Here is an 18,691-nt window from a genome sequence, read left to right on the forward strand (position 1 = left end):
GAAGAATTCATAGGTTTGCCCAACAAAACTGTTGAGAACCTTATCTTTAAATGGGCCCGATGGTGCCTGCCTAAAACCTCAACATTTGGGAGGCTGAGGCAGGAGGATTGCTTCGAGTTTGAGGGCAGCCTGGTGACAGAGTGAGATCATGTCTCAGGGCTGAGGCAAGCGCAAACCTCAAGATAAGTGTTTCTGTATTGGTCAGTCACCCAGCTTTTCTACACCAGTTCTGACCCTGAATTTTCGAAAGAGATAGGAAGCCCAATTACTTCATAGAATCTCTCTCCTCCTGCTGCCCCCCCCAGTGCTGCACACGACCCCCCCCCAGTGCTGCACACGACCCCACCCCATCCCCCACCCCGGGACATCTGCTCTTGGTCTCATTCCTGCTTTTACTCCATCTTCTGGTGTCCTCCCCTGCTTTGCCACCATGAAATTAGCTAGTAGGCGGGGATGGATGAGGGTGATCTTAAGACATCTCTGTGGGCTGAACAAGTAGGGCCCTGGTCACCGGGCCTAACGTGAGTCACAAGTGGACCATGGCTCAGTGCTCCCCTCCCTTCCACAAATAAACACAATAAATTAAAAAAAATCAGATCTGGACAGAGTTCTTCTGAAGTACGAACAGTTCCTGAGTTCTCTCTTCTGCCCGGTCTCTCTAGCACCTTACCAGGAGGCTTCACGTAGGGGTTTATGATTGCTAGAAGGCCTGAGAGTCCACTCCTCAAGGGCATGTCCCTTTCACTACCACTATACAAGAATTTCCAGAATTTGCTCAGGAAGCAACAGAAAGGGCCCTGAGAGATTGAGCTCTGCCCAGGCACTAAATCTTCTTCAGCGTCATATAAGAGGTATAAGCTGGGGCTCGGAGATCATGCATCTGAGAGAGTTCTAGTCCAGGTGTGAGCAGACAAAACTGCTAGACACCTCTGCATATGCGAAGCTCCCAGAGCCCACACCTACTCTCTGAGGGTAGGGAACGACAATATTGATATGGCCCATGCATAGCCCCCAGGGGTTCTGTAGACTGCAGAAATTCCTTTGCACACAGATGTGGCCTGGGTATGTAGTCAGGAGAACTGTAGTTGAGGGTTCCTGAAATCGCAGTAGCTCTTCTGACCATCTTTCTGCTGCCTACCTAGGAGGAAAGCCCTTCCCTAAGGCTCTGTGTCTGTGAATGTGGCATAGAACAGGGACCTCGGGACTGGCCACAGTGGCTTGGGCTAAGCTGAACACATCAAGCCTGGGGCTCCAGCCTTCCCTATGGAGCTAGCACTGAAAGATGTGACGGGAGCCCGCAGGCAGCCGTTGTCTCCCAAGCCCTCTGAGGCTGGCTGAAGGTCATCATAGTCTTGAGACAGAGAGAAAAATGTTACTTATGTCAACAAAAGGCAGAAATGGGACTGGGGCCAGAACCACTTTCTGACACCTTCACCTCGCCCTAACCTGTCACATTCCTGATCCTTCACAGGCAGATTCAAGCCTGCAGGAGCCGTGGGCGGGTTCTAGCAGAATTGTGGGTGGCCTGGTGTTTTGCCAGGGAAGAAACCAGAGGACTGGCACACTTGGGGCACTCCCCTCTCCCTTTCTGGGCTGCAAGGAGCCTTGAGGGACTTATTGGGAAACTGGGCTTGTGTGTGTTTGGACAAGTCTAGAGAGAGGCAGGTGACTGCCGCCTAGGATGACTGTTAGCTCCCGCACAGAGTCCTTGTGACACTTGCTATACCCTAGGACCCTGGGCCTTAAAGGAAACATCTTCTGCTTCCCGCTGAGCACAGGCTCCTTGTGACCCTTGAGCAGGTTAGAAGAAACTGGGTCAGAAGCATGGGGCTGTCACTTGGCTGCCTGATAAAAGTAGTTAGTTATCACCTTTTCTGCAGCCACACCCCAGTCAACAGTGGGATCAAAGGAGAGAGAGAAAGGAACCCAGCACTGCTGGCTCTCTCCAGCTGTTCTCCCTCTCACTTTCCAGGCCTTGTCTGTGCTCTAGGTCCCACTGTCTCCAGTTTCTGACAGATCAGCCTCCCTTGCTCCTGCCATCTGTGGATGTACTTGGCTCAAGGTCCTCAAACCCATAGCTCACAAAAGGCCCCTTGCCAAGGGTGTCTGCCCTGCCCTCTCTCTTTGCACCACTTCAAATCCCATCTTCAGCGCCTCTCCTAACCTCGCAGTCAGATGCCTGTTGGCTGAGGAGGCATGGTGTGAGTAGAGGCCCAAGGTTTGGCTGAGCTGCCACAGTCAACCCTGTCTTCTTGAAGAAGATGGTCGGAGGGCAAGCCCCTCCTAGGGAGCGTGGGATCTGTTCTCTGTCCTGCATGGGAGGAAGGCTAGCCACAGTTCTCAGCCTGTGGGTGAGAACCTTTGGCAAACCTCTATCTCCAAAAACTATTTACATTCTGATTCATAACAGGAACAAAGTTACAGTTTATGAGCTAGCAACACAAATAATTTACATGTGTGTGGTTTTTCAGAGACAAGGTTTTTCTATGTAGTCCTGGCTGGCCTAAAACTCACTCTGTTGACCAGGCTGGCCTTGAACTCACAGAGATACACCTGCCTCTGTAGCACTTTAATCCCAAGTGGTGTATGTCACCACCATCTGGCAACAGAAATAACCTCATGGTTGGGGGTCACCGTAACATGAACTACATTAAAGGGTTGCAGCATTAGGAAGGTTGAGAGCCGTCAGTAAGGGATTCTTTCATCCAAGGGCCTACTCCACTTGCAAGTACCTTTGTACTTCCTGAAAGGGCGAACTGTTTCCCACATGGGGTCACTCCACCAGTCCCCAGCCTCCCTACTCTGACCTCTGCAAGCCACCTGGGACTAATGTGAAACTCAGCGTACTCTACACAGTGAACTATTTCTAATCCAAGGAAGAAGAAAATCCAACTTCTCTTTCTGGGTTTCTAAACCTCATATAACATGGATGGGGTGCGGGGTAGGGGATAATGGAGGAAGCACCCCAGCCACCCTGAAAGGGCATCAAGTTTTAGGGTACCTACTATCCACTAATAATCCCAAAGGCCCTGGGGAATCTTTGGGAACCTGGGAAAACTTATCATTGCTATGCTTTGGAGATCAATACATTCTGTGACATCAAGGGTGAGATCCAGTGAATGTGTGGGGTCAGAGGGTTTGTGCTCCATGCTGTCTGGGGAGCTGATACCATGAATTGATGCAGGTATGAAAGGAAGAATCTAATTTGAGTCCAGATCATCTCTCTGAAGTCAAGGCTGGCTCTGGGTACCACCCAGGCCTTTAGATAGACCTGCATGGTGGAGACTTTAGACCTAAGTGTGCAGAGTGAGTAGGAGCTGCCGGGAGCCTGTGGCCAAGATGTTCCCTGAGATGAAAGGAAGCAAGTGAACCACTCAGTGGCAGGTCGGGTCATCGGTGGGGGTCAAGCGTCCGGGCATTGAGCTTGGCCAGCATCCCTTGGGTAACCTGCACCTCTGCCTGGGTACAGTGGCAGCAGTGTCCCTTTGTGAATCAGCTCACAGGCTGGCATGAGCCCCTGAGCCCCACACTCACCATGCTATTCCAGATCTTGAGGGCGAGTGTGGTGGGATCCTGGGGTGAGGACTTTCCCTGGAAGAGAATGATGTGAGAAGGGTCTCTGTGTCAGCTCCCCCTCCTAGGGACTCTGTATCCCGCCCCCAGGATATGACGGCCTCCATACTGACTGACCCATGAGAACAGGGCTGTGACCCGTTCAGCTCTGTCCCCTAGCCCTTTTTTAACAACAGTTTATAGGAGTGCTGTCTAGGGTGAGGGTTTGGAGGTCAGGGCTGCAGGAAGCAGAGTGAGCCTCTGGTTGCTCTGCCTTGTGGCGGAGCCTCTAAACCTGAACTCAGAACAGGAGCAGGGGACAGAGATGTGACTCGGCTGAGGTCTGAATGAGGAAGTGAGGCCTGGGCAGGGGGTCCTTTCCCCCTTAGGAGCCATGGCTTTAAACAGCACCGTGATAAGAGCTGGGAGCTGTTCCCAGCTAAAGCCCTGAAAGGGAAAGCTAGAGGTAGTGGCCTTGAAGACCCCACCCTCAGTAAGCACAGAGGAGAGAGGCACCCAGGGCTCCCCAACCCCAGGCCCTGAGTTCTTCCCATGTGTTAACTCATGGGATCGCCATATCTGCTCTATGAGCAATAGTCCTTGTTTAGCAGATGGGAAACCAGGGCATGGAGAGGTCAGACCATTTTCCTGAAGTTATACTGTTGGCCCATTCCAGAAGCAGGGCTTTAGGCCACACTATCAGCCATGGGTCCCTGTCCTTTACTTTCTAGCTGCCCTGTACCTCAGAATCCACCTCATGGGGCCATGCAACCCTGTGAGGGAACTGCAGGAGAAAGGGTGAGAGACTTCTGGGGTATTGTCTTTGAGACTGTACCTCTGGGGCTTGCTTCTGTGGAGGAAGTAGTAGGGGAGAAGGAGGAGGAGGAGGGGGAGGATTCAAAGGCAGGGGCAGGTGTATGGTGTGGTCTAGATTTCCTCCCACCTACTGTCCATACTCTTGATGCCTCACATAGCTTACTCACCAAGGGTGGTTCTATCTCAGAGAAGAATGGCTGGAAAACTACAGCGAAGGACTCACGCTTGTTGAACTTGCTGGAGGCCAGGAGATCCTCCCAGGCTTTCTGAAGAGAGAAGAGGGTGCATGTCGAGATCCCAAGCCACCCAGAGTTGTTCAGTGCCCCAGGACCCCTCAGCTCAACCATCTCCACACACGGTACACAATCACGTGCATGGAAGAGCCCCCTTGCTTTCCACTCTGGGTCTCTTGAGAACTAAAACTGAGTTTTAGTCTCTGAAACTCTAAAACTTGTGTCTGAAGTCCTAGCACCAGGGTGTACCAGACAGAAAGCTAGAGACTCTTCTCTGGAAACTCGAAAAGTACAAGATAGCCCTACATGCCAAGGAGGAGCCATGTTCTCCTTGGGGTCTAAGTCTGCAATGGCGTCCTCTCCCCCAGTCTGCAATCTCCAAATTAGACAGTGTCACACAGCTGCACATCCACCAACTGCATGAAAAGAACGTTAATGCACGTCGGCAGGCACTGTATTTTGAGCCATTCACCAGCTCAAGTGTAAGAATGGCGGCTTTCACGGAGCCCACTACACCCTACTTGGCCTCTTTGGTCAACTTCAGGAGCTATGACTTGCCTCCTTACAGGCACCGTCTGGGTGGGACAAAACACACGCCTAGCAGTACCAGCAACAGAGGCAGCAAAAGACATCTCAGAAGTAATGGGCAAAGCTCTTCACCAGCTGCTATCAGCGTGATCCCCTCCCCCACCACATATGCTGTGGCGCCTCCCCTTTATGATAATAGAATGGATTCATACCGTCAGGGCACCCTCTCATTGGTTCCCAGCAGTCCCGGATTCAGCCAAGTCTTACTGGAGCTAGCTTAGCTCACTGTCTCCCACCATCCTGTTCTCCTCCATACTCCCCACCCCACCCGCAGAGAACCAGCAGCCAGGTTCCAACTGGGACTCACCTGATAGGACCACTGCATGACAGCCTTGGATAATGTCGTTGTCCCCTCTGAGCATTTGCAAACCTCTGGTGCTGGGCTGCAGGTCAGAATGGGCCAAGTGTGATGGGTTATACTGGTGGGATAGGGCTGTGGGGGCGGGGCCCTAACAGAGACAGTGTGATGGGGTGGGTGGGGGGTGCGGAGAGTTGTTTAGGAAGAAGGGAAGTAGAGGCCTTAGGTGGTGCAAGAGAAGAGAGGCAAAGCGAGTGGGAAGGTTGGGGGTGTGTCTTGTTAGGGTTACTAGTGCTGTGATCAAGGTAACTTGGGGAGGAAAGGATTGATTTGGTTTATCTATTCTGAATCACAGCCCACTGAGGGAAGACAAGGCGGAGGCAGGAGCTGGAGGAGAAGGCACAGAGGCGTGCTGCTCACTGGCTTACACTGCTTTCTTATGGCCCCTTTCTTATAGCTCCGGGATGTCCCCACCCATAGGGAGCTGGGCCCTGCAAACCCCCAATCAATAATTAAAAGAATGCCTTACAGGCTTGCCTGCTTACTGCCCCATTTAGGGAGGCATTTTCTCATTTAGGGTTCCCTCCTCTCAGATGACTCCAGCTTGTGTCAAGATGACATAAACCTGGCTAACACAACTGACCACTTGTCAACTTGACACACAAACACATCACTAGCAAGCCGTGATTTTCCTTTCTTGTTCATCTCCTAGATTTCATATTAATAAATATCACAGCATACAACATATTACAAAGTTAAAAGTCCCACAGCCTTTACGAATGCAAACACTTCAACATTTAGTTTCTTTAAAAAAAAATCCAAAATCTCTTTTAAAATATATAGTTTTAATCCAAAATCGTTTCAAAAGTGCAAAGTCTCTCAAAAAATAAAATAAAAAAAAATCAAAATAAGTTAAAAACTATCTTACTTCAAGAGGGGAAAAGCAGGGCACAATTACACTCTGAATAAAGCAAAATCACACTCCAACTGGGCAAATCACTCAATATCCAATGTCTGGGATCCACACACAGTCTTCTGGGCTCCTCCAAAGGGTCTGGGTCACTTCTGCAGTTCTGCCCACTGCAGTACTCATGGATCGTCTGTCTCGTAAGCTTGGGCCCACACTGCTGCGTGGCATCTCCACAATTCTGGGGCCTCTTGCTGCAACTGGGCTGCACATTGACTACTAGGATCTTCCTCTCCTACACTCTCTTCAGACATCTATCCTTGCTACACAGTGCCAAACCTCAGCTGTTCTCCGTGATCCCTTCATGTCTTCAAAGCCAGTACCACCTGGGTGACTCCTACACTATCAAGTTGGGCTGCCAGCATGCGTAGGTACAACCTTGGCCACCTCTGGAACCCAGTTTCTGTGTGCTCTCAGGAAACACTTCCCAGAAGATTTCCCTTCAACCATGCTGGTCTTTTCATAATCACCACTAAATTCTCAGCTCCAGCTCCAACATCAATTATCTCAGCAAAGCAAAGGTTTCACTGTATTTCTGGTCTCTTGTAAATCGCAGCTGATTCTCCAAACCCAGCTGACCAGAATCTCAGAGGTTTGATTCCATACACAATGACCTCAAGAGAGTCAAGTGACTTTCAAACTTCCTTCTGAAATTTCACAAAGCAGACCTCTGTCATCTGCCCTGCCCTCAGGTTCATTCACCAACCATTGAACCCACAATGGCTTTTCTAGCCCAAAGGTCCAACGTGATCCCATGAGCCCCCTGCCCCCCAAAACCAATGTGGTCAGGTCTATCACAGCGATACCCCACAAACCTGGAAATGGTTCTCTTAGGGTTACCACTGCTGTGATGAGACACTGTGACAAAAGCACAGTGGAGGAAAAGGAGAAGGGGGTCTATATGGTTTACATATCTTGAGCCACAGTGCACTGGGGGAAGTCCCTGGGCAGGAACTCAAACTGGGCAGGAGCCTGGAGGCAGGCGCTGATGCAGAGGCCATGGAGGCTTGCTCCTCAAGGCTAAACAATGCCTTGCAGACTTCTCTGTAGCCTGGTCTAACGAAGACATTTTCCCAATTAGGGCTGCTTCCTCTCGGAAGACACTAGTTTGTGTCTTGTTGACACAAAATGGCCAATTCAGTGCGGAAGGCACCCCGTGGAGCCCTCCCGCGTCCACAGAGCCAGGATCTGCTATGAAGACATCTTTCCTCCCCTTCCTTGTTCTCTATACTTACCACCCCAGAAACCCACACCCCATCCTTATGATCCTGTTCTCCCCTTCTGAACCCCTCTTTCCGTTCTCAGCTGGCCTTGCTCAGACCTTCTCCACATGAAGTTTTTTCCCAGAATCAAATACCAGATTCTGAAGCTAAAGCAAAAAGCCTATGAAAAATTTCAGAAATACATGAAAAATCAAGTTCTGAGACATTAAAATACATTGTTACTTTTTTTTTCTGGTCATTTTCCAAAGTAATGCCTCTTATCGCTAGAGATGCTTTGCCAAACCTGTGTGTGTTTGTTTAAGACTGTGTCTCATGTAGGAGTCCAGGCTTGCTTCGAATTTGTTGTATACAGCTTTGCCCTCTGACCCCTTGCCTCTAACTCCTAAGTGCTAGGTGGACAGGTGTGCATCACCACACCTCGTTTTATGCAGTGCTGGAGACTGACTTCATATGACTTGCACATGCCAGACAAGCACTCTTTCAACTGGGCTTTAAACTCTCAAATCATTTGGGTGGGGGTGGGGCTCTGGCTCTACTACGACATCAACCAGATTAAATATTGCAACATTCTCACTGACTCTGCCACTCACTACATGTGTGTCAGACAGCTGTTGAAGTCTTCAGCCTCCAAGTTTGGGTCTCTCCAGGGGATCGATGCATGTGAGAGCCCATGCAACACATGAAAGGCCTCTAGCCGGACTGCGCATGGTGAACATGGCTTTGGCAAGCCTTGTCCTTCTCCACCACTCCCTTAAAAGCTGTTAGATTACATTCCCAGAGCTAGCCCCAAGGTCCATTCCCTTGTTTGGCCAGTTCCTGAGACCTCCTCTTGAGGTTGACTCCCATAGTCCAGCTATCAAAGTATTGAAGTCCAGCAACCAAACACCCCCTTTGGCTCACCTAATTAACATGTCCAATTAAAATTATATGTCTTACCCTAACACAGGGTTTCCCCTTCTGCGTTTATAAACTGCCAATTTCCTATGGGTCATGTCTCTCTATCCAGAGGCAATCCTTTGTCCTCCAGGACAAATACCCCTCCCCCTCTCCCATGCCCAATTTCTTTATCCCTTATCCCTGCAGGCCCTTTGTTCCTCTGGGGTAAATAGATGTCCTTTATGCTGAGAACATGGTCTTGGAGTGTCTTGACCTACTAACTTCAAGGTCCTTACAGTACTGACGTGTGACAACCGCACCACAGATGATGGTCCTACTCTTATGTCTGTCTGTCTGTCTGTCTGTCCCCTGCTCTATTTTACCTGAAGCCAGTCTCTTGATGCTGAAGAGCCATGGCCAAAACCTCAGAGAGATCCACCAAATTCACAAATGTTCTGGGGACCTAGAAGATGGAGAGACATAAGAGATAGGATGTGGGCATGTGCCAAGGTGCCATGGCTGCCTCTGGGCCCTCTGGAACCCTGCGGGCCTTGTTTGGGAGCCACCCTTTGGAGGGTTTGGATGAGGTTGGTCCAAAGGTGTCACCCTTTCAGCTGTGCATCTTAGAATGCACCTCTGGCGTCTCTCTGGCGGTCAGTGCGGCCTGGATCCCGGGGGAGCACGATGTGTTGGGAAGATGAGTCACAGTGCCACTGTTGGGCTCCCAGAGACTGCGGCTTCCAGAGAGGCCAGGCTCAATCGGAATGCAAGAGTGCTTAGCTCTCTGAAAGCGCCCGGACCCCCTGTTCCCCCCAGGAGCATCCCTTTTCAGGACAGGTGAGAAGATGGGGCCCTTTCGAGCTTTCCTTTCTCAGGGTCTTGTTTTCTTCCTCCAGCAAATGGCACTGCGAGTAACCCGAATCCCGCCTCTGCTGCCCCGAGAAGGGCCACACGGGCACCCAAAATGATGCCCCTCACATTCCACGTCCCAAGGCCCCAGAGCTGTGGAGCCATTGCCTTACCCCACGATGCAGGTAATCCAGCACCCCCCACAGCATCTCCATGTGCCTCGCCAAGAGCCTTTTCTGTGAGAGAAGAACTGGCGTGAACAAAGGCAGTGGCAGGGGTGGGGTGGGGTGGGCTGGGGTGGGGGGGACACAAGGCCCAGGGACGCAGACTCAGACCACCCCACAGAGACTATGGCAGACTATGCTTAACGGAGGCTGTGCTCCCCACAAGTGTAGAATCTCAGAGCTGCTTCGTGTTGGTTTGGGCTTTGGGTCGCCTCTGTTCTCTAACCCATCTCTCACTAGGGAGGTTCCACACGGCTGACACATGAGGAGAGCCTCTGTGGTGGCTCTGATGCTCCAGGAAAGGGGTGGGGTGTGTTCTGTTCTCAAGGGCTGAGAGAGCTGTTTTTATCTGAAGAAAATAAATCTGAAGAGGGAACACGATCAACCTGGTCTTAGGGACCCAGACAGATCTCAAAACTTCCAAACTGGGACCTGGAGCAGTGGCTTTGGTGGGTGAAAGGCATCTGCCACTAAAGCCTGGTGACCTGTTTGATCCCAGGATTGTTGTTGATCGCCACACATCATGACATGCCTCTTTGTCTCTCATACACACAATCACACAAGCACACACACACACACATACACACACACATCAACAAGATTTTTAAAGGGGGGGGATGGGCCAGTGAGCTGGCCTCTTAGGTAAAGGCACTTGCTACCAAGCCTGCATACACAGGTATATACAAAATAAACAAAATATAATATTTTTTTAATCCAAAACTTCTCCAGGGCACAGGCTTTTAATAAGTCCTTATCTGGGAGATTTGGGACCGGAAGTGTTTCTGACTTTGGAGTCCTTCAGTTGTGGGTTATTTGTATAGATTTTTACTAACTGAGCATTTATTATCTGAAAAATCTCGAATCTGAAATGCTCAAAAGTTTTTGGAGTTTTAGATTTCTAACTAGAAATCCAAGCTGGGCTGTTTGCCAGATCCCTCCTTCTCCACCCCCACCCCTGTTCTATAGTTGCCCTGAGTAAGAAAAACAGTCTAGGAAAGAGAGTCACAAGGCCCCATTACTGGGATGTATAACTGTATCTCCTACCCCCCCCCCCACCAATCCAGTGCAGCCCTCTCCCATCTTTGCAGGTAAGAAACTAAGCTGATGAGCGAACCTCTAAATTTGACCCCTGGTTATCATTTCAATGTGAAAATTAAGTGAGATGTTCAAGAAGACAGACACCTCAGCTGGCTGCAGACTTGCTGTCCCCTGTAGCAATGTGGCTCAGACAGCAAGACAAGGAAGGGCAGGAAGCTGTGCTATTACCTGGGGGGACAGGGGCAGGCACTCTAGAGGCAGCTGCCAATCATCAGATAAGGGTTGCGGGAAGGGCCACCTGCCACCCACAGCCTAGGAAGAAGTGCCCATGTCTGTCTCTCCTCTGCTCCTGCTTCAGTGAGAGGCTGGCCTCGCAGCCCATCTGTTTGCAATGGCCAGGGATAAGCACTCTCGATTCGTCTGAGCAACACACTTTCCTTCCTAAAGAGCCCTGGGACGGAACGTGGGTCCAGAAAGGTCTCTGCAACTCTTCTGTGGGGACCTCATTCAGGGCATCCATCCTTCCTGGGGGAGGTGCTCCCACTCCGGAGCGTGATCTCACTTTAGAGACAAACCTGGGTCAAGGGCTTGTCTCTAGACATTTGGGGAATCTAGTCTCATCCAGTCATCACAGGTGTAGAATGGGTGTCACTTGACTCAGTAACTACCCTGTGTCCAAGTGGAAGACATTATATACCCATAATGACTATCACAGATGATTGTCTTCAGACTGCTTTCATCATGATTCAGTATGTTATGTGCTTCCTGCAGAATTCCAGTGCATGTATCCAGAACAAGAGCTCCAGAGCAGGTCCAATGCATGCACCCAGAACAAGAACTCCAGAGCAGGTCCAGTGCATGCATCCAGAACAAGAGCTCCAGAGCAGGTCCAGTGCATGCACCCAGAACAAGAACTCCAGAGCAGGTCCAGTGCATGCACCCAGAACAAGAACTCCAGAGCAGGTCCAGTGCATGCACCCAGAACAAGAGCTCCAGAGCAGGTCCAATGCATGCACCCAGAACAAGGGCTCCAGAGCAGGTCCAGTGCATGCATCCAGAACAAGAGCTCCAGTGCAGATCCAGTGCATGCACCCAGAACAAGAGCTCCAGTGCAGGTCCAGTGCATGCACCCAGGACAAGAGCTCCAGTGCAGGTCCAGTGCATGCATCCAGGACAAGAGCTCCAGAGCAGGTCCAGTGCATGCACCCAGAACAAGAGCTCCAGAGCAGCTCCAGTGCATGCACCCAGAACAAGAGCTCCAGTGCAGGTCCAGTGCATGCACCCAGAACAAGAGCTCCAGAGCAGCTCCAGTGCATGCACCCAGAACAAGAGCTCCAGAGCAGCTCCAGTGCATGCACCCAGAACAAGGAAAGCAAAGAGCTCCCGAGTCCGCAGCCCCCTTCATCCATGCAATGAACTGGAGTAGTTTATATTTGATCTCATTCCGTATCCCTTTATTTTACAATTTTTTCTTGCAACCTGACTTAATTGTGAGCACTCACTCATGTCCTGGCATCCATGGCCTGAAAACCTAGAAAAACAATTTGTATGTGTTTAAAACAGTGAAAAACTAGAAAGAGATGAGTGGCTGTCAGCGCACCAGTGGATAATGCACACGCATGTGTAAATGCATGCTTGAAAAGAGAAGTGGTCTGTCCACACCGGGGGAGCAAGAATCGGCCTAGTCTGTAGGGCCAGCATGACAAGGTCTTGAAAATACGCGGTTGATGAAAAGGGCATGCACACACCTCTATGGGAACGTCACCGTGAGTCACCATGAACTGCGGTCAGTGGGGACACGCATACTCAACACATTTTAATGAAAACAAAGACTATTAAAGGTTGAAAAAGTTGCGTTGCTCATGGAACTAAAAATTGATAATAAAAAACCAAGTCACATAAATGGGACACCTGTCCTTAGAATGCTTCATGTACTCAATAATGTTAGAAGGGACAAATACGTTCAAGGCAAAAAATCATGTAAGACTGCTTAGCTGCAAGTTAGAGTACAGAGCAGAAATCTCAAATGAGTGTGAATCCACTCTGGCACGTGGGAAAAATAATCAAATTCTATTCTGAGCCAGCTTACTACAGATACGATAGCATGTGCTTGAATCTACACCTAAGAGGGCAGGTTTACATACGGGCTGGATAATGTGCGAGCAGCTAAAGAGTAATGCGTGGAGCTACAGAGGAGTCAGCAATGTGTAAATGCATGCTCGAATATGTCGGTGGTGCACAGATGCATAATTCATGAGTTTACATTAATATGCATAATGAGCCCAGAGAGAACAAACAGAGCATGCACATTTCTTCCTTTCTTTCTTTCTTTCTTTCTTTCTTTCTTTCTTTCTTTCTTTCTTTCTTTCTTTCTTCTTTCCTTCCTTCCTTCCTTCCTCTCTTTCTTTCTTCCTCTCTTTCTTTCTTTCTTTCCTTCCTTCCTTCCTTCCTTCCTTCCTTCCTTCCTTCCTTCCTTCCTTCCTTCCTTCCTTCCTCTCTTTCTTTCTTTCTTTTTGGTTTTTTTGGATTTGGTTTTTCCGAGACAGGGTTTCTCTGTATAGCCCTGGCTGTCCTGGAACTTACTCTGTAGACCAGGTTGGCCTCGAACTCAGAAATCTACCTGCCTCTGCCTCCCAGAGTGCTGGGACTACGGGCATGCGCCACCACCGCCCGGCTAGAGCAGTAAATTTCACTTGGCCCTAGCGAACCTTCTTAGTCTGTTCACAGCTCACTCAGGAGATCTGCAGGGACAATGGGCAGTGAGAGCTGGCCAGGGAAGGGAGGGTTTACCGCTTCTCCTGGGGTCCTATGGCACAAAGGAAAGGGAGCTGGGATAGTGGCCTGGGGATGGGTACAAGTAGCAGCATTTGGAAGGAGGCAAGATGTGGCAGGGGAGGGGCACGTCAAGAAACTGAGCCACGCCTGAGCCATGGCCTGACAGAGGTCCTGAGAACGGGCCTGAGGGAGCGGCAGGCAAGTTGGCAGAGACAGGTTGGTGGCAGCTGGACTTTAGCCTCATGAAGAAGAGTGTGTGTGCCATTCGTATGCCACGGCCTATATTCCCCAGCTCTCCCATACACTTTCAGCTGATTGGAGCTGGTCTTTGATAAGCACCAAAGTCACAATCTGCGATATAATCATCTACATGTATATTAGATCAAACCACATGTTTTGTCCCCAGAAAAGCCCAGGAGCCTCAAAGATAAGATCCGCGGGTTGTTTGCCTTTGGTGACCGCCAGCCTTTCCACCCACGCCTGGACTCGGGGTTAGGGTGTGTGTCGAGTGTGTGTGCTCTACACCAGTTAGGGGGAGGCTAGGTATGCTTCCTACACTGGTCCAGACACTCGCTGCTCACTAAAGGCAGAATTGAGAGGGGCAAAACAATGCTTAGCTAAGGAGTAAGCTGATCTCTTCAGATGCAGAACACCATTGACTCAGTTTCCCTAGGCCTTGATTTCTTTTCCCATTATGGGAGACTAGACAGTATGAAAATCTATAGTAGAATCATATTAGCTGTAAAAACTCCTGAGCAACATCTGTGTGAAGCCAGGGCCTACGAGTAAGAAAAAGGATCTGTTCATTTTCCAGGGGGTTAATATTTATAATATTTAAGGGACTAAAAAACGTTAAACACCAAAATACAGATTGTCTAATCAACAAATAGCCAGGTGCCCTGAATACAGCTCTTGAAAGACCTATAAATGGCCAATAAATCTGTGACAAAGTAGTCAATGCTATTAGTCAACACAGAAGTACAAATAAATAAATCTGTGACAAAGTAGTCAATGCTATTAGTCAACACAGGAATACAAATCAAAATCACACACACCCATCACATCCCGCTCAGAAAGACTCATCAAAAACAACAGAGCTGCCGGGGTGAGGGGAAAGGGGCTCCTTCCATAGGACTGGTGGCAGTGTGAATTAGTGAATTACTGAGCTACTGGAAAGTCAGTACAGAGGTTTGTCAAGAAGTACAAAACAAAACTACCATATGACCCAGACACCGTACTCCTCAGAATCCCAAAGGATCCTAAGTCAGGATACCTAGTGGCATCGATCTACACACCCATGCTTCTCATGACACCGTGCGGCCGTCAGCCTGGGTGCCCACCACAAATGAATGGATGAAGACAACGTGGCATGTCTACACCGCGGAGTGCCATACATCCATAAAGAAGGATGAAACTGAATTATTTGTAAGAAAGTGGATGACCTTGAGATCATCAGATAAGCAAAATAAACCAGACCCAGAAATACGAACATACATTTCCTCTCCTATGTAGAATCTAGATTTTTTTTTTTTAAGGCATGGAAGTAGAAGGGAAGCTATTTGGTAAGAAAGGAGGGGGAAAGTCAAAAGGAGGGAGAGAGGGTAATGGGTGTATGGCGGTAGATGAAAGTACAATATACACATGTACATTGTATATATGTATAATATGTATATGTATTTACATGGGTATGTAGAAACAACCAAACAAGGCAAAAATACCGAAAGACCCATACTTCAAGCAATGAATATAATGTTAGATTTTCTTTTACAAATCTAACATACAAAATTTAAAAGCATTCTTGCGACAGTTAGGAATGCACAGCGTTGGGCATGCACTCACAGCACCATTTTATCCCACCTGAATCATATCATACCAGCATGGTTAAGATGGTCAGTCTTATGTCCTGTGCAAGTTATCATACTGAAATACTGGAGGAAAAGAAGCAGCTACATGATTTTTCATTTGCTTTCTTGAGAATCTATGTACCCATCCACCCATCTATCCATCCACCCACCCACCCATCCATCCATCCATCCATCCACCCATCCACCCATCCACCCATCCACCCATCCATCCATCCACCCATCCATCCATCCACCCATCTACCCATCCATCCATCCATCCACCCATCCATCCATCCACCCATCCACCCATCCACCCATCCACCCATCCACCCATCCACCCATCCATCCATCCATCCATCCATCCATCCACCCATCCACCCACCCACCCATCCACCCATCCACCCATCCACCCATCCACCCATCCACCCACCCATCCACCCATCCACCCATCCACCCATCCACCCATCCACCCATCCACCCATCCACCCATCCACCCATCCATCCATCCATCCATCCATCCATCCATCCATCCATCCATCCACCCATCCACCCACCCATCCATCCACCCATCCACCCATCCACCCATCCACCCATCCATCCATCCATCCATCCATCCATCCATCCATCCATCCACCCATCCACCCACCCATCCATCCATCCACCCATCCATCCATCCATCCATCTATCCATGTACCTGTCCACTGTTCACTAATCCATCTATCCTAATCCTGAAACAGAGGCCATATCCCCAGCCTTGTAGGCAGTGTTCAGACAGGGTTAGGCCCCTCTCCTCCACACAAGCAGTCTCAGCCCCCCTCCCCCACCTGCAGCTTACCTGCTGAGTAGAGGGACACAGGTGGCACTGGCTTGTGTTACTGAAGAACACAGTGATGAGTTTCCAATCCTTCTCAAAGTCAAGTTGCTGCAGCGTAACAACAGAGAGATAAGAACTTGGGCCAGAAGTCTGTCTGTCCATGTCTCTCAATCTCACATCCCAACTACCTTAAGTCACTGTTAAGGCTGTTTTTGTTTGTCTCGGGCAGTTGATCCTTCTGCCTCTGCCCCGAGTACTAGGATTATAGGCATGAGTTACCGCTGGCTTGGATGGTCTTTCTTTCTTTTCTTTCTTTCTTTTCTTTCTTTCTTTTTCTTTCTTTCTTTCTTCCTTTCTTCCTTTCTTTCTTCCTTCCTTTCTTTCTTTCTTTCCTTCCTTCCTTCCTTCCTTCCTTCCTTCCTTTCCTTCCTTCCTTCCTTTCCTTCCTTCCTTCCTTCCTTTCCTTCCTTCCTTCCTTCCTTCCTTCCTTCCTTCCTTCCTTCCTTCCTTCCTTCCCTTCCTTCCTTCCTTCCTTCCCTTCCTTTCTTCTTTCTTTCCTTCCTTTCTTCTTTCTTTCTTTCTTTCTTTCTTTCTTTCTTTCTTTCTTTCTTTCTTTCTTTCTTTCTTTCTTTCTTTCTTTCTCCTCTCCTTTTTTTTGGTTAGAATTATTTATTTATTTTATGTATGTGAGTGCACTATCACTGTCTTCAGACACACCAGAAGAAGGCAAGAAGGCACCAGATCTTATTACAGATGGTTCTGTGTCACCATGTGGTTGTTGGGAATTGAACTTGGGATCTCTGGAAGAGCAGTCAGTGCTCTTGTCTCTACTTACTTTTTCTCTTTCTTTTCTTTCTTTCTTTCTTTCTCTTTTTCTTTCTCTCTCTCTTTCTTTTTTCTTTCTTTCTCTCTTTCTCTCTTTTTTCTTTCTTCCTTTCTTTCTCTCTTTCTTTCTTTCTTTCTTTCTCTCTCTTTCTTTCTCTCTCTTTTTTCTGTCTATCTTATTTATTTTGTCAGAAGTAGTACTTGGTAGTCTGGGAAAACAATAGGCAAAATAATAAGCAAATAAGGCAATTTGTACCTTGTATTAAGGGTCATACCTTGATAAAAAAATTCTTTTGCAATGTCAAATTAAATCTAGAGTCTTGTGTATGCTAAGTAAGTAATCTACCACTGAGTTACACACACATTCTTTTTTTTTTTTTTTTTTTGGCAAATTAAAACTTAAATTTTTACAAAATTTCCCAGGCTAGCCTTAAACTCAGTCTATAACCCTACAGGTTTTGAACTTGTGATCCTCCCACCTCAGTCTATCAAGTAGCTGTGTTTACAAGCCTGTACCACCAGGCCTGGCTCTCAAAGGATATTTTAAGGAAAGGAGGGCCATACCAGGTTTAGCTACCATGACACCTTGTCCGTAGGAACGGGAATCAGCAACCAGCACAAACATCTGAAGTAGTGTGTTACTGTGTAAGCTACACTACACTCATGTAAGTGAAGCACTACGTGGTTGTTAAAATGAACATGGAAACCATAATTAACATCACCAGAAAAACTGATAAAAGTTGATTACAGAAAGCATGTATATCCAGTAACACCTCATTTTACACAGATATACATACTTAGAAAAATGTGGAAGGGAATATGTCCAGAATCATTACTAGTAATTATCTTTTGGTATTAGGCTTAGGATGGTTTGATATTACGTTTGCTTTCTGATTTTTCTATAGGGAACACACTGCACAAATAACAAAGCTTGCCAAACAGCTTGCCAAGGCACTATCCTGTTGCTAGGAAACACTATGAGTCTGATCTTTGGGATTTAGCTCTAACTGACTGTTTGAATTTGACCTTGGACATGGCTTCTTGGAATTTTAGTTTCTTCATCTTTAAAATTACAGGGTTAGATTCAGGACTGCCCAGCTATTATACGGAACAATTACACTCTTATTATCATTATAATAGCCTAACTTACATTGCCAGGGAGACTGGATTTGTTTTGTTTGTTAGTTAGTTTGTTTGTTTTTTGATTACAAAGTCTAACTCTGTGCTCCAGGCTGGCACCAAATTTCCTAGGATGTGCCTCCTTAGCCTCCTGAGTGCTGGGTTTGTGGCTGTAAGTCACCATCCCTGGCTTTGACGGGATTTAGAATCACCTAGGAGATACACTTCTCTGCTGGTCTGTGTGGGCAGCTCTAGAAAGGCTCGAGGAGGGAAGAGCCACCATTAACATGGTTTGCACCTCTCATAGTCTAGGGGTTTAGACTGAATTAGAGGACGGGGAGAAGCCGGAGGGCTCCAGCATTCCCCCTCTTTGCCTCCTGACTGAGAGAGAGACACAATGTAATCAGATGTCTCAAGTCCCGACTGTCATGCCTTCTCTGCCACAGTGGACTGTACCTGCATACCATGAACCAAAATAAATTTTTCCTCCCTGAGTTGTTTCTTGTTAGGTGATTTATTCCCTCTGTGTGTGTGTGTGTGTGTGTGTGTGTGTGTGTGTGTCCGTCCTTCAACCATCCGCTATTTTTCTGAGACAGTGTCTATTGCTGCATCCAGTGCTCTCAAATTTGGCTAGACTGGCTGGTCAGCGT

At 48.3% G+C, this 18,691-nt stretch overlaps 1 protein-coding gene across 1 annotated transcript in view; it reads right to left on the reverse strand.

Moving 5' to 3' along the window:
• LOC127687568 (phospholipase B1, membrane-associated-like) overlaps positions 1 to 18,691 on the reverse strand; it is an 81,707-nt gene that overhangs the window by 52,582 nt on the left and 10,434 nt on the right. Inside the window, exons 6-11 of the mRNA XM_052186332.1 lie at positions 16,119 to 16,205; positions 9,576 to 9,638; positions 8,937 to 9,016; positions 5,497 to 5,572; positions 4,536 to 4,634; positions 3,535 to 3,591 (exon numbers count right to left, since the gene is read on the reverse strand). Of these exons, the coding sequence (XP_052042292.1) occupies positions 3,535 to 3,591; positions 4,536 to 4,634; positions 5,497 to 5,572; positions 8,937 to 9,016; positions 9,576 to 9,638; positions 16,119 to 16,205 (462 nt within the window). The remainder of the gene's footprint in view (positions 1 to 3,534; positions 3,592 to 4,535; positions 4,635 to 5,496; positions 5,573 to 8,936; positions 9,017 to 9,575; positions 9,639 to 16,118; positions 16,206 to 18,691) is intronic.

This window comes from Apodemus sylvaticus, chromosome 6, assembly GCF_947179515.1.
Source record: "Apodemus sylvaticus chromosome 6, mApoSyl1.1, whole genome shotgun sequence".
Lineage (NCBI taxonomy): Eukaryota > Metazoa > Chordata > Mammalia > Rodentia > Muridae > Apodemus > Apodemus sylvaticus.